At 34.5% G+C, this 15302-nt stretch overlaps 1 protein-coding gene across 6 annotated transcripts in view; it reads left to right on the top strand.

The window, feature by feature from the left end:
* The window catches only part of ADGB (androglobin), a 112484-nt gene that overhangs the window by 39214 nt on the left and 57968 nt on the right, over positions 1–15302 (top strand). For all 6 annotated transcript variants that reach the window (XM_027887349.1, XM_027887345.1, XM_027887350.1 and 3 more), the window contains 4 exons: positions 1128–1222; positions 3569–3743; positions 4535–4625; positions 7823–7952. In XM_027887349.1, the coding sequence (XP_027743150.1) occupies positions 1128–1222; positions 3569–3743; positions 4535–4625; positions 7823–7952 (491 nt within the window). The remainder of the gene's footprint in view (positions 1–1127; positions 1223–3568; positions 3744–4534; positions 4626–7822; positions 7953–15302) is intronic.

Raw genomic sequence — 15302 nt, 5'->3', positions numbered from 1 at the left:
CCAACTGTTAATCTGTACTGCCAAGGCCACCACTAAACCATGTCCCTACACATCTTTTAAATACCTCCAGGGATGGTGGTTCAACCACTTCCCTGGGTAGCCTGTCCCAAAGATTAACAACCCTTTCTGTGAAGAAATATTTCCTAAGAAAACATTCTGATGAAAAACAGGTGTCACATCCTGTGTACTGAAATCCTGTCTTCACAAGTTTTTCCTTAGATGACTATATTTCAAGTATTATATGTTGTAGACTTCTAATTTCCATTCAGTGTAAGTGAACTGACTGTCAGGCAGCCTTGACTTCTCTTCATCATTCAGAAATTAACGATGGCTTCTCTCACAGAGGGGGTATGAGATGATCATGTGATTGCCTAGTACAATAGATTTTTAGGCGTAACAAAATGAATGTGCCCCTCCTATTATGCCTTGCCTGTCGCAGAATTACAGGAAAACAACCTCCTGTGAGGTGTGTGCATTAAGAAGTATGGGTTCACCCCCTCACACTTTCTGAAGCAGCCATCATTATCTCCAGTTTTTCATCTCCTTGACAGAAGTGAGAGCAGTAGCCCTGGTTTACAGGCACTCTGTTTCTCAAACTACTAATCTCAATCTTCATATCCATTGTCAGGAGTGGCCAGACCTCTGCCTTTGGATCCCTTTTTGGCAAGGTCAGATTTTGCCTTCACTGGTGAGAAGCCTTTAATGTGTACTCACCAATCAGGATGTTTTGTCTTCCTCTATCCAGATGATGTGTATTGTTTTCTGTATGCTAGTATCTACTGTTTATAAAATTTGAGACAAAACAAAAGAACAATGTTGAAAACTACCTCTTATCTGTTGTAATTCTAAGTTGTATTTTCCGTTATTAATTTATGTAAAATAAGTGAAATATGCAAAGGTTGTGATTATTTAAATAAGTAGGGATTAAAATGAAGTGTTTTTTTCCATCCGTGGCTTCTTTTTCAAGTACTTTACAATGGGCTCTGCTCTTGAATGAAGTAACAGAGTCAGACAAAGAAAAGAAAGATAAAAATAAGGCAGAGAAAACATAATAATTTAGGGTGAGGTATACCTACATTTTTTTACTGTTTATCTTATTCTAAAGTATTTTAATGTTTTCTGTGTAGAATCTTCTGTGCCAACCCAGCCAGAAATGGTCGTGTATGCTGGCTGTATACCACTTCATTTGTTTGAAGAGGATTTTTTTTCATTAAAACAGATGGTAAGATTCTGTGCTATAGGACAAGAAAGCATTCCTTATTTTATTATCATTGTGTTCCATTTTGTGTCAACTATGTTGTAACAAAAAGAATACAATTAGCACAGTGAAACAGTTACTAGTGATTACTATCAATTAAATTTATATTTCAGTACTTCTGTATTCTAAACATGTACTTTCCTGCCAAAATCTACTCATTTTTTTACTATTTTCCTTCCCTTTCCTCTGGATCCCAGAAGCTCAAGTCTCCTGGGAGAGACTAGTTGTGGACTAGAAAATGCATCATGATGAGATACTTCTGAATGGAAAGTCTAATTGTCTAATTATTTTAAGGGCTACTTGAAAAACATGAATTTTTATTTTTTTTTTTAGGCTCCAAAAATAATGACTTCTCTGATATATGTTTTCTAATATGTTGTTTGTTGTTCTATGAGATATACCGTGTTTAATTCAATTTCTATCATTAGTGTTGTAGCTGGTGAAAGGAGCTGGAGAAAATGTAGCACTTAGTGCAGCTGGGGTAAAAACAGTGCTTAAATTTCTACTTAGTCACTCATGCTCCTCAGAAGGCTACTTATAATGCCAGAGTAGGCTTTCTTGAGCAGATTATTGATTAAATTTCCTTTTTTTTCACATTTAAATCCTATTTATCATAATTAGATCATTAAAATTTGAGCTACCATCTTAGAAAACTAATAGGCTTCACTGAATAAAGAAATTTCCAGAAATGGTTTGCATGTATTATGTTTTACTGCTCCTGATTCTTGAACTATTTTATTTTTTAAAATTGTGCTATGTGTTTTATGCTATTTTCAAGATTAGCTTGTTATCTGTGATTTTATTTTAATTTATTTTAAGATCTCAGTCAATACTGAGACCTAAAAATAAGTAATACTAGTCATCAAAAAGCAAAGTGTAAATGGTGACATAGGGTTATATGTTTCCTACCACCTAACACCTTAAGTTGACCACAGTCCATCGGGATTTAGAGATTCCTGGAAAAGGAGCATGGCAGACCAAATAGCACGAGGCAGATGCATCTATATATCTAAACAAGTATTTTAGTAAAGACTGAGAAAAAATGGAATTTGTCAGAAATTAAATATAGAAAGTTGTTGATTTCTTATGAGTTTAAAAAAAGCCCATTCCAAGTTTTATTTGGGAGTGGAGACTTACTACACTGATAGAAATACAGTTGGAAGAATGGATTCACTGGGATAAGAGTTGCTCCCTAAATTTGGAAAAAAATTTGTCATTGACTGCAGCTGTGCTAGAACTTCCCGCCAGAATTTTTGCAGTATCCCTTTTAGCTTTGCCTTCTGGTGTGGATGTCCTTGGATTGTTGTGGTTTGAGTTTTTGCTCAAATAAAATGAAAAAAAAAAAATCAGTGATTGAGTCATACAAGTCTGTCATGTACTCAGGAGCTAACAAGTTCTCTTTTATAGCTCCTAATTGGTCTTCTTCAAAATCCTTTCTAGTCTTGGATATTTTAACTGGCATTTTTAATTTCGTTCCCTACTCTTCAAATAACTGACAACCACAACTACATTCTTCTCTGTAGAGTTCATAAATACAGAACCTCAGGAACATTTGACAATAAGTAGAAACAGGGACTTGATGAGCATATTAAAGAAATAAGTTATTGGTGATTTATTTAGTGTGTAAAGGAAGGTGTGTTTTTAAAATAAGAAGGGTGTACAAATCTTGTAAGAGAACTTTCAGTTCTAACAAACCTTAAGTCCCGGACCATTGTTATTTTAATGGGAAGAGCACCACTCCATGTCTACATTTAGAACTGCTCTTAAGTGTGTTACTAGGGCTTTGGTATACAGGTCAACTGGAGTGTCTTTAATGTTTTATAAATAACCCAGCAGATAAAAAGCTTAACTTTAATTATGTGTTGGTTCAAAGCAATATTAAATTATGGAGATTTCACAAGTTATCTAAAGGACCAATTGATTTTAGAATTCTGCCACTTTATAAATTCAGCTTGAAGTGAGGACTTTTTCCCTCAGAGAAAGTATTTTTAAATATGTTTATTTAAAGGAACATGTTGTCCCTGTTGCTTTTTTACATATTTGTTCTCTTCATTTTTATGTTTTCTGTAGCAACTGAAAAATCTATTATGAAAAGTAAAATACATGTAAGCATTTCCAAGTATACTTTTTCTGCTGAATATCAAATTCTAATTAGAATGTTTTTGGATAGTCTGTTCAGGTACCTATTTTTGTTTCATTTGTTATTGAAGGTGTTGGATGCTTTTGTGTGCATACTGCTCTTTTTTGTTAGGCAGATATGGTGAGAAAGGAGATCTGGCCCCACTCAGATTATCTTTCCATGTTTCATAGTCTGATTCTTCAGAGAAGATGAGGCAATATGGGCTTTCCCACATACACAGCCATCCTGTCCTCATCACTAGAACTAGATCCTGTCCTCTGGAAGCACCACCACAAGAACCACCAGTTCCAGGTTGGAAGATTTTCCGTCAGAAGAAGGAAGTTGTTTTGACATCTGAACCCAAAGGTTTGTCTACTAAAACCTCCAAAATAAATTTGTAATTACATTTTAATTACTATAAACATTTTCAGGGCCATACTTATCATCTATTAGCTTAATTTCAACTGAACTATAATCTTTTTTTATTTAAGTTTTGCCAATTTTGTATTACCTCCTCTTAGCAATATTTCTTAAATGCTTTGAGAAATGTCTCAATTTATGTTGAAAACAGCACTCTAGTGAAGAAAATTAGGAGAGATTGTTATCAAAGCAACACAGAAGCTCTCTGATGCAGAGCCAGGAAAGGTTCTGAACACCTTTTGAAAATTTAAAGTACGTGACTAGTACTGCTGCATCATTTTTTAGGGTAAATTTTTTTGCTAGGGTTTGTCTATACTGCATAATGAAATTAAATGCATGATATACGATAGCTTGAATATGAAAGTGTTACAGGCATGCTAGTAAAGTATGCTGGGATAAAACCCAGGAAATTGGCAAAGGCAAAAATGCTGCCCTAGTTGTTCTGAGCTACCCTGGCTAACCTTACATATAGGTTAGGTACACTTTTTAATGCTTTACAGGCTGAGGATTAGAGTGTTAAACATTTCTTTTTTTCATGGTACATCACCTAGAGCCACCCTTGGTTCTTCTGTTCCATTCAAGTGCATTGATGATACTTGGAGAACAATTTAGGGGTGACAAATCCTCATTGGAAGTTATTTGTCAAAATAATTATGTCATATATAAAATAATGATAATAATAACAACAATAACAATAATAATATTTCTTATATATTTAAGAAGTTGCTTTTTTACAGAGCCTGAAGTAAAAGCTCCTGAAGAACATGTTGAAATTGCTAGCCTATTTTTGAATTACAAATTGAATTTTATCAGAATACCAACAGACACGTAAGTATTAAATGCAGTTACAGCATTAGCATTGTATCATTAGTCCATTTCATGGTGAAAGTGCAATTGGCTGATCTTTATTTGTGTCATAGGTTAAAACTACTCAGATCATGTCTGAAGCACATCAGGACAGAGCACATTCTATTGCTGTTACGTAATTAATCAGCTGCTAGTGAAGTGTACGTTTAGGATCAATATCAGCATAAATTACTATGCTAACTAGATGGTTACAAAACATTGATAAACACTTGCACACTTAAGAGTACTTTTCTGTAGCTAATCCCAAGAATTTCTAATCTGGCACGTGGAGGCATACTATGAAATTATGTGCACCCTCCTGGCACTGGGGGTTACAAGCACAACCTTCTGCTTTGAGAGTGCAGCACGCACCTCCTTTTGCAGATGCAAGTTGGAGTGCTCTAAGCTTTAACTGCTGCTCTCTACAATCTGCTAGTATACATACAGGTGAGAAAGATCCAGGAGGTGGACATGCACCCACTTGAGGTGTGGGTTCCAACTTATACGGACAATTCCCTAGGCAGATGCACACCTCTCAGGGCTTCTGGCATTGAAGAACAGGGAGCACTGTCAGGCAAAGTACACTTTGCGAGATTCTATAATCAGTGGGCCCAAAGATGTAGAATATTCAGTAGATCACTTCTACCAGAAATAGAAATATTCTTTGATGTGTTCCAAATTTTTCCTCCAACTACTGGTCTTATGTAATTCTTGAACATAACAATTGACTGGCCAGTGAGTACCTTCATGGGCATTACATGTTTGGCGCAGAGCAATTAATGTTTATGAACAAAAGAGACTGTTCTCTGTTCATTATGGTTGTTGGCACAAGCCTGAGAGTGCAGATGAAGAAGCTCATGCTCAAAACACAACTTTGTATAAATACCTTATGTTAAAAACTGTTTCAAAGTCCTATAAACCTTTGAAAACCAGAGTCTTTCTACACAGTGTCTTAAAGAAGTTTCAGAAATTGGCGTATACATGGCTTCTAGTCAGTATTCAATATTCAACGTAATACTTGTTCCCTGAGAAGAAAAGAAAGATTACCATTAAGAGTATTATGGCCTTTTTTTCCCTATAACCCACTACACAGTACATTTCTGTCAGGCTTCAGCTTATGATGGGATCATTCAGTAGACAAGTTCTAGAATTGTTAATCCTATCTCATTTATTCTGATTGAACTCCTATCTTGAAGCATTGAATGAGTGAATGGGGTAACATAAGACTGTTGACTTGTCACTAGTGGGTTTCCACAGGGAACCTGTGGCCCTATTCTCTTCAGCATCTTCATAAATGACTTGGACGCAGGACTGGAAGGGATACTAAACAAGTCTGCAGAAAACACAAAACCTGAAGGAGCTGTTGACTCCCTCAAAGGCAGTCTACAACTTCCTTGAGAGGGAAAGAGCAGGGGCAGGCACTGATCTTTTCTCTTTGGTGACCAGTGGTGGGACCTGAGGGAATGGCCTGAAGTTGTGTCAGAGGAGGTTTAGGTTGGAGATTAGAAAAAAGTTCTTCACCCAGAGGGTGGTTGGGCATTGGAGCAGGCTCCCCAGGGAAGAGGCCTCAGCACCAAGCCTGACAGGCACATGGTATGACTCTTGGGGATGGTCCTTTGTAGGGCTAAAATTTGGACTCATTGATCCTTGTGGGTCCCTTAAAACTCAGCATATTCTGTGATTCTGTATCATTTACCAAGTCTACACAACAAGGTTTATGTCATTTTAGAGGATATTTCTTCAGAATGAGTCCAAGAACAGGTTATAAATTGTTGGAGATGTGTATATTTTTTTAGGGTGTGTACACCTTTTATTAAGTACATCTCTATGTAAACTGACTAAATGACGTATGTCACAAGTTCTGCATTTTGATCATCATAATTGGGTGGATTGATAATAAACCAGTTGGATTTTTTAAATTCATTTTGAACAGCAGTATTTGTCCATGGAAGAAGTGATCTTGGAATATTCTGGGAATTTAATTGTTTTACTGATACAGTTGCATTTTATTGGTTAAAAATACTTATATTACTTACTGTTTGTTTTCAAACAGTAGGAGTAAAAATACATAATAATGCTCTAAGCAATATCCATTAATAAACTATCAAAAGAATGAGAGATTAATAATTACCATGTTGAAGTATTTGCATGTTAACATATTTTATACAGTTTTTCCATAATTGATAGATTGCTTCATGGTCAAATTACCTCATTTTGCAAATTTTATTTATTCACAGTTTATTTAATGTTCTAAGCTTCTATGACAATCAGCTAATGTAATCTTTTGTGCTTTAATTAACAGGTAGTAGCCAAAAATATATAGCAGGTATTAGCATTTCATTAAAGTAATATAGCTGTCCAAATAAGATAAGGGACTTAGATACACAACTGGGACTGAAAGTTTTTAGTCCCTTCCTTTTATTCTAATATAATATTTTGAAACACTCAAAGGCAAGATATTTGTGACTGTTACTGCAAAAAACTTGATATTTCATTATCTCAGTCCTTAAGAAGAGGGCTAGATAACACATGCTTATATTTCAATTTTTTATTTATTGCTATAATCACACAGTTACATATTTAAGTGTAATTGGTGTGTGTGCAACATTGTTTTGATCTTACTCTCCTAGTTCCCTTTACAAATAAAGACTTATTTATTCCATCAGTTTTTATTTGTGCCTTTAGTGAAGTCAGCAACAGACGTTTTTTTTACTCCAACCAGAATAGGGCTGCACAGGTTTCCTTGGTTATAGTGTGTATCAGCTGTCTGGTAGCTATGGAGACCCAATATGAGAGAAAAGACAAAAAGTATTATGACACAAAACATTTTTTTCTATTTTTTTGCCAAATCTTCATTCAAGTAGTAGTTTTTTCTTGTCTAGAGGCCATTGTAATTTATTCAGTTCTGGCGTTATCATCTCGTTTTCAACAGCTGACTTGGGTTTTGCTTTTATGAGGGTTAGTTAAAAGATCTTTCTAGCCAAATATGTGTGTAGTGCCAAGCCAGTAATGACAAGGAATATATGACTGTATAGATTCTGTACTGCCCTATGAAGCTCTCAAAATAAAGGAGATACAAACTATTTTGACAGAATTCCATTAAGAATAGTAGTTATGAAAATTGTAGTCTGAAAGAAAATGTATAGATTCAAGCATCAGAGTTTTCTTTTATTATTCAGCCGCTTTCCACGGTCTACCATCACAAAAGGATTTCATTTTGTATCCCGTCTCACTTCTGTTACTGAAAGTGATGAAAATGAAAGTGACAATAATGTGGATATGAATCAAAATGCAGAAGATAATTCTCAGGTAATAATATTTCTATTTTTTTTTTATTTGACCTAGTTTTATATTCTAAAGGATAGTAAAAGACAAAATAGAAAATACTTAATACTTATATATAGATTTTAAAAGACATTTCAGTAAGCTTTTTTTTGTTGCTATTTAAGTAACTTCCTTTCCATTTTATAATTATATTGATGTGTATTGTATGGGAAATCTTTCTTAATTCTTTTTGCTTTAACCTTCTTTATGATTTATTCCTCAGATTCTAAAAGTTTTGCTGCTAACACTATCAAATATTTTGATAGGAGTATCTTAAAAAATAGAAGTCTTTGTAAATAAATGTCAGTTTATGGATAAATTTTATTATTAGTTTATTTCAGCTACAGTGAAAGATGTACCTAGGCATGTGACTAGAAAAATGTAAACCTTTTAAACACATGCCTTAAAATGACATCCTCATTTGGGTCTTAGCGGAAAGACTTCTGGCTTCATCTAGGAAAAGGCTTCAATGCTCAGGTTGTCTGCCCTTACAGTTCAGAAGCTCTACCTTCTAAAGGAATCCTCAGCCATGATTTAGACCCTCCGGCTTGCTGACCAACTCTGTGAGAGAATGACGTCTCTCAACAGGTTCACTAGATGAAGCACTGACTACAGGTTTGCTCAAAATACCCAAGTAAATGCTAGTTACTAGGTAGAAGTCTCCACTGTAATTTTCAAGATAGATAAGATGAATCTTACCTAAGTTCAATAAAACATTACTAGGATGACTTCGGGAAGTCATCCTTTTGGAAAAACTTTTGGAAGTGGTAATTACTGTGATTTTTTTGATGTTGTTTCTGTTTTTGGTTTTAAATTGGAATGTGCATGTTCTGCTAAGTTCTTTTAGATAGACCTGGAACAAAATACTCCCTCTAATGTTTGAATCTTACACACGTAACGGAGAAAAAAGTATACTTTCAAAGAGTCTCTGGACAATATACTATTTAATGAAAAATATTTCATATGGGGAAATAATTGTCAACATAGAGAAGCAGAGACTTAAATATTCGAAAAAAACCCCAAACAGAGTTCCACTGAAGTTATTTGCTCAGCACCTACGACGGAACACATCATGGCAGTACCAGCATGTATTCAGTTTCACATGTACTGCAGCAAACACTGCTCAGAAAAGCATTTGATAGCATTTCTCTTTTTGACTTTAAGAAAATTCAGGGAAAAAGCAGTCTAGGCAACATATAAGTGCTTTCAGTGATGTTATACTCAAAATCTGTATCTGACTCAAAAATGCAATTATATTTTGGGGAAGATGATGTTTCAATTTGTAAATGTTTGCTGCAGTTCTTCCATCTATATTTATTTACCCTCCCAAGTAAAGACTGAATATATTGTTTTTCCATATATGTTAAATTCAATGTCATTACATATTGAATATATAATATTCAATATATTCAAAATCATTATGATATGACAATATAGAAAATAACCTATACAATATAGTCATCCATGGTTGCGTGTAAAGATAAAACGGCAACGAAATAGTTATCCACACAGTCCAGCAGTAAGGATGACCTAATTGTTTTAAAATCTCTACTGTCATTTTTTGCAACAAACTAATAAATATACTTGGAGTTAACATTTGTGGTATCTGTTTGATGTATAGGAAGTGTTTGTAGGGTTGCAAGATGTGTTTGAAGACCAAAGATACACTTTTAAGGATAGTATGTCATGAGGTACCTCCATGAACAAGCAAACAAAATTTAGTTTGATAAATTTTGAAATAAATGGGAAATAATTTTTTGTGTAACTTTCAGAGTGACTTGTTTGGATGTTTCCTCTGCAGGCTACACTCTTACACTATTTTTATATTTCAGATCTATATTATGTGTCTAGAAAATGTACATGTGTGGATATTGCTACTGGATATAAATGATTTTAAAATAAGACATTCTCTAGTGAAGGGGAATACTTTGCATTAGAATATGTATTTAGCTATTCAGTATTTTGTGTACGTTTTATAAACAATAGCTTAATTAGTACTTCAATAGTACTTCACCTTTAAAAGTCTTTTTTAATATTGGCAACTTACAAAAATCATTACAAAAGCAGAAAGGTGAAAAGGAGCTGTAAGTAGCATCTTATATAATAATTATTGCTTTCATTACTTGAGTCTCTAGGTATAAAAATATAGATTTGGGTAATTACGAATTAATAGACATTTATGTGCTGGAAGCATAAAAGCAGTTTGGAACATCACTTAGATTTTCTCCCCTTGTGCAAGAGGGTGTAGAGGACTGATCTGTTATGTTGGGACATGCAGTCAAAGTGAGACAAGGACAAATAAAAGAATACAAGAAAGAGAGACACTGATAAGACTGGAATGGTTGGAAGAAGACATGAATGTGATGTAGGCTGAGAGAAATCTGATTCAAACATGAAATGTAAAAAGTCATCAGCAGCTAATTGACTTGAACTTTATTTTCTCTCAGTTTAAATCTCAGCTGAAAAAGGCTATGCTAATATACTAACTAATATACTATACTATATATGCAAGTAGAACGTCATTTGTACAGATTGGAAAAAAAATTAGTTTTTAACTTGGAGAACAATTTCTTTATTTCACATACTAAATTTTTTCAGCAACAAAATTATGTGGATACTTCTGGGAGATTCATAATGGGAGGGCTTTCTTTTTGTAGTTATAAAACTTGAAATAACAATATGCATGTGTACTTTAAAAAAAAGAAAAGTCAATTAGTGATTAAAAAAGCAAACACTGAAAGAGGAACTTTGATATCCCCAATTCACTAGATTATTGCTAATTTTTAGATTTTTTTATTGTAGTATATTGAGTGTGAATGAATTTGTCTCCATTTTAAACTGTGTGATTGGTTTTCAGAAAACATCTGCTTTAAAACCTTTGATACAAATTTGGTAAATGCAGCAGTTTTAAGCTTTAAACTGACTGAAATTCAGTCAGCTGCTGTGCCAGATGCTCAGCAAGTTTAGATTGGCATATTTCAATTCATTCCAATGAAAACCATATGAAGGAACATAACTGAGTAATGATTCGCTGTTCTTAAGGTCTGTTGTCACAGAAACAGAGACTAGGGATAAATGAAAGAAGAAATTTTAGAACCTGGATGTACCCCCTTTGAAGAATATAAAGTTGAAAGACATGCCATTATCCTACATGTCCCTGAAGTACTCATGCCAAAAAATTGAAATTCTTTATTATTGATTTTTACAATCTTTTTTTTTTCACTATGAATTTCCCATTTACTCTGATTTTACAGCTTTTCTGAAAGCTTTTTGGATTTGCATTCAGAAAAAAAATCTTTGAAAATATCTGGTTTTGGTAACTAAATTGATATTAAATCACTGTTATTAAGAAAATACATTTTGTTAATTTTTTGTTTAAAAACTCCATAACATAGGGCCAAATTGTTTAATGGAGAGGCTCTCTATTATTCTTGCTCAATACAAAGCTAAGTAATTTGTATGTGTAGAATGCATTAAAATACATGTAGAAGTGTTTTGTAGCTGGAAAAAAGAAAAATTGTCATCATATGTAAATTACACAGTGTCTTGCAGTTTTATGGAATAGTAATTTTGTCAAATGTTTCTGAGAAATAGATTATCTTGGAGAAGTGTTTCCTTGTAAATCTGCCATTCAAAAGCCTACTTGAATATGCTTCATTGTGATGAATTCTTCAACAGAAGTTATCTCCAGTTCCATTGAGAAGAAAACTCTATGTGTTATGTTTGAGGAAATGTTGAGCAGTAACTAAGACAGAAAATCTAATCCAGATATGTTTACCATCAGTATGTGCAATGGCTACTAGATATTTTGATAGATTGACCGGGTTGCTTTATTGATAGATCTGAAGCAGAACAGTTTGATTTATCTTTGTGGCTTCTGCAGTGTCAAGGTCCCTGGCAATGCTAATTTCTAGAGCAAAAGTGTTAAAGTCTCCACTCTCTCCCAGTGACATAAAAGTACAATGCACTTGTTCTTTTATGTTCACATTTACCTCATTTTCCTTACTTCAGTCCATCCTTTTATATATTGAAACTTTTATATATTGAAATTCAGTCTTACCTTTTGCTTTACGACTGATACCAGTCTGTTTATTTTGCATACTCTGTTGTGTGCTCTCCATAAACCTTACAGACTATTGTGTCATAATAAGCTTTTTCTTCATCTCATTCTAATCCTTCTTGTGATATATTTCATAAGCCCGGTGAATTGGTATTGAGTTAAGAGGAGTGCTAGGTAGAAAATAAAAAAAATCTATTTTCTTTACAAATTTTACAGTTTTGAAAATTACTTCAGCCTGCATATTATTTTCAGGGAAAAAAGTATACGTGAGATATGAGGCATGTGAATTAGAAGAGGCACTTGAGAAGAGTGACACAAATTTAGACATTTGTGGTATAGAGAGACTTTTTGACGGGCCCGCAATTATCTACTTGCATATACATACTGGACAGGAGGCTGAAAAATACAAACAAATCTATGAAAGTAATAAGATAGCTATAAACTTATGGATTACCATTATTTTTATAATTATTCATTAGTGATTATAAAACATAGTAGATGATAACTTAGATTTTTAAGTTAACCATGGAATTTTTCTCACAATTTGCTTTCCGATTTCCAGTTCACCAAAGAAGAACAATAAGTGATTTTCCCAGAATCTGTGTGCATCCTTCCATATTTCACACCTCGGTCCAAGTATTTTTAAATTTCTGTCTTTATCCGATACTGTGGCACCAAATCTGACCTTTCAGGCAATGTGTGTTCATAAAGAAGGAAATACCTTTATTTTCTCTTTCTGTGCCTATGTCTTAGACACTGTAGATGAGGCAACAGTACAACAGAATGAGAACTTCCTTGGCACTCTGGTTATCTCCAAATCAGTGAGGTTTAGGTAGACGAACACATCCCATATCATTAGAAAAGCAGACAGCTTTTTGAGTATGTTATGTTTGTGCTCCAAAATCTGACTAAATGAGCCTAAAGGAGTCTCTACACAGCTGTGGTTAGATTGTTCTCACAGCTCAGATTGGCTGAAGTTATGTTACGAAACATCCGAATTTTCCAGAGTACATTCGCCTTCTTTACTGGAAGTTCTCTTGACACAGTTTTGGGGAGTTTTCTGTGTCTCTCCGTACTTTCCTGCTGCCAACTGTTAATACCAACAAAGTAGCTCTATATAAAGTTACCTCATGTCCAAATTAGAAGTGTGGATCATGTGTAATGTCCATGAACAGTATGTTGGGCAGAAAGTGCTAGACTTGTGCCAACATTGCAGTCTCCAAGGCTTATACAGTAGATCTCATATTTTTTTATACTTAGGGCATGCCCAGGATTTCTGAGAAGAAACTTGATAAATTGTACAGCTGATATGTATCTGTTTGGTAAATTCGGTGACACCTTCAAGAAATTTGGCAATATTGGAATCTTTCAAGTTGTAGGCTCACCTGCAGAAATATGACAGCTCTATGCATGTGTACTTCCAAAGTCACAGTTTAAAGGGAAGAGATAGTGTTACTTGAGATTTTTCAGACTCATATGTTGAGGCATGACTGTTGATGTGATATGACAAGTGATCACTGCATGACTTGTTTTGAACAGTTGTGTGTACAGATTTCTGAAAATGGGAGCTGAAGTACATGGGCATTTGTAAGATTCTACAGTGGCCTTTTCATCTCTAGAAAAATGAGAAATTAATCTTAAAAAGAACATGTAAAACATAATATATTTAAATTACTAAATTCTTAATCCAACTGGTAACGATTTCAAAAATGTCTGTATTTTTCTCTTTGTTGCTCTTTATATTAGATCTGTCCCCAGCTTTGACTCATGAACATTCTTTAAAAAATGCATGACGGATTTGGAATAGAATTTCCGATTCATGCTGTACAAAGAAGGGACTTCTAAATTCTCCTAATAAACAATGCTGCAGTTACATTGTATGTATTAAATTATTTGGTACTTCCTATTTTGGGATAGAGACTCTTAAATTTGTAGTTTATTCCCTCACATATTTCCTTTGTTTAATTCAGAGATTATCAAACACCTACAATTTTGACAGAGAATACTCCTGAGCCTGTTCTAGGCCTATGGAGATTCTAAAATGCTGCAGAAAGACTTTTACTGAAGCTAGAAATTAAACTGGAAAGCCATAATATTTTCCTTTAAGAACGCATTCACAGGTGCCTTCGTATTAGATATGAAGGGTAGTCTGTTATAGGAGGGTTGAGACAGACCTGGATTTACAGCACAATGACCTTAAACAAGATTTAGGTGTGAGATTTAGGTTGTTGTGACCTGCCATCAGTCTAACTCAGACTCTCTATGTCAGTCTGCCCCTCAAAATCTATTTTTAGATTGTATTGAGAAAGCATAAAAGTAGCTCCAAGTCAGCATAACTCCCACAGCTCCTCTTTGAAATGCAGAATAGAAAATCACTGTGTGTGTCCAGCTGTTGGCCTGCTCAATGCTACCAGTTTCAGCACTAGCACTTTGGACACATGTAAAAGATGTGGGGAGAAGGGTGACAAATCTAGTTATAGGGAGAAGTGGGATGAAAAGAAGCTTGCAAGTTTGTTTGCAATAGCCTTTTTAGGCTCTAATATTTGACTTTGCAAAGGCAAAGCTGGTCTGGCTAACTCATTAATAATGCTACATTCAAATAGAAAATAAACTGGAAACTGTGGAATCTCTCCTGCTTTACCTCATTAGAAGAAAAAGAAGGTGGAAGTGAGTCTTTTTCAGTGTATGTCATATTGCAGGCAAGAGGGCAGTTGGAATGATGATTAGGCACCTATTTTTAAATCAAAGATGGTAATCTCTCAAATCTTTGCAAAATTTAATGAGTGGGCTTTCTAAAAAGCTGGCTAACTTGATTTCAGCTCTAAGTGTAAGCAGCTATTGCATTCATATTAGTTCAGCAGCTCTAGCTTGGAGGGGGGATTGACCAGGATAAAGTTGTTTACGAAAAGCATTAAAAAAGACCAGGCTACTTTTTATTTATAGAGGGATAGGAAACAAAAGATGCTATTGTAATCAAGCATGCTGTTGCTAATGACAGTTGTGTATTGTCAATGCACAGCAAGGAAGGCTTATTGGAAAAGGAGCCCTCCATTTTCATATCAGGAATGGAAACTCACAAAAAAACAGAATTGCTTGTATAATAGGATAACCAGTTTTTAGAAGAGAGCTTATTTTATTGTAGAAACCAATTATTATCAAAGAACACTGTTTTAGTAGTTAAATAGAGTGTCCCTGGTGGTGCAGTGGCTAAACCACAGCGTTGTCAACGCTGAGATCTGGGTTCGATTCCCGGTTAGGACACTCCCCGGGCAGAT

This window comes from Empidonax traillii, unplaced genomic scaffold, assembly GCF_003031625.1.
Source record: "Empidonax traillii isolate 1590-97213 ecotype Southwest subspecies unplaced genomic scaffold, ASM303162v1 scaffold207:size1520225, whole genome shotgun sequence".
In the NCBI taxonomy this organism is placed as follows: Eukaryota; Metazoa; Chordata; class Aves; order Passeriformes; family Tyrannidae; genus Empidonax; species Empidonax traillii.
Note: the sequence above shows the minus strand (reverse complement) of the source record. Positions and strands in the feature narration are given on the sequence as shown.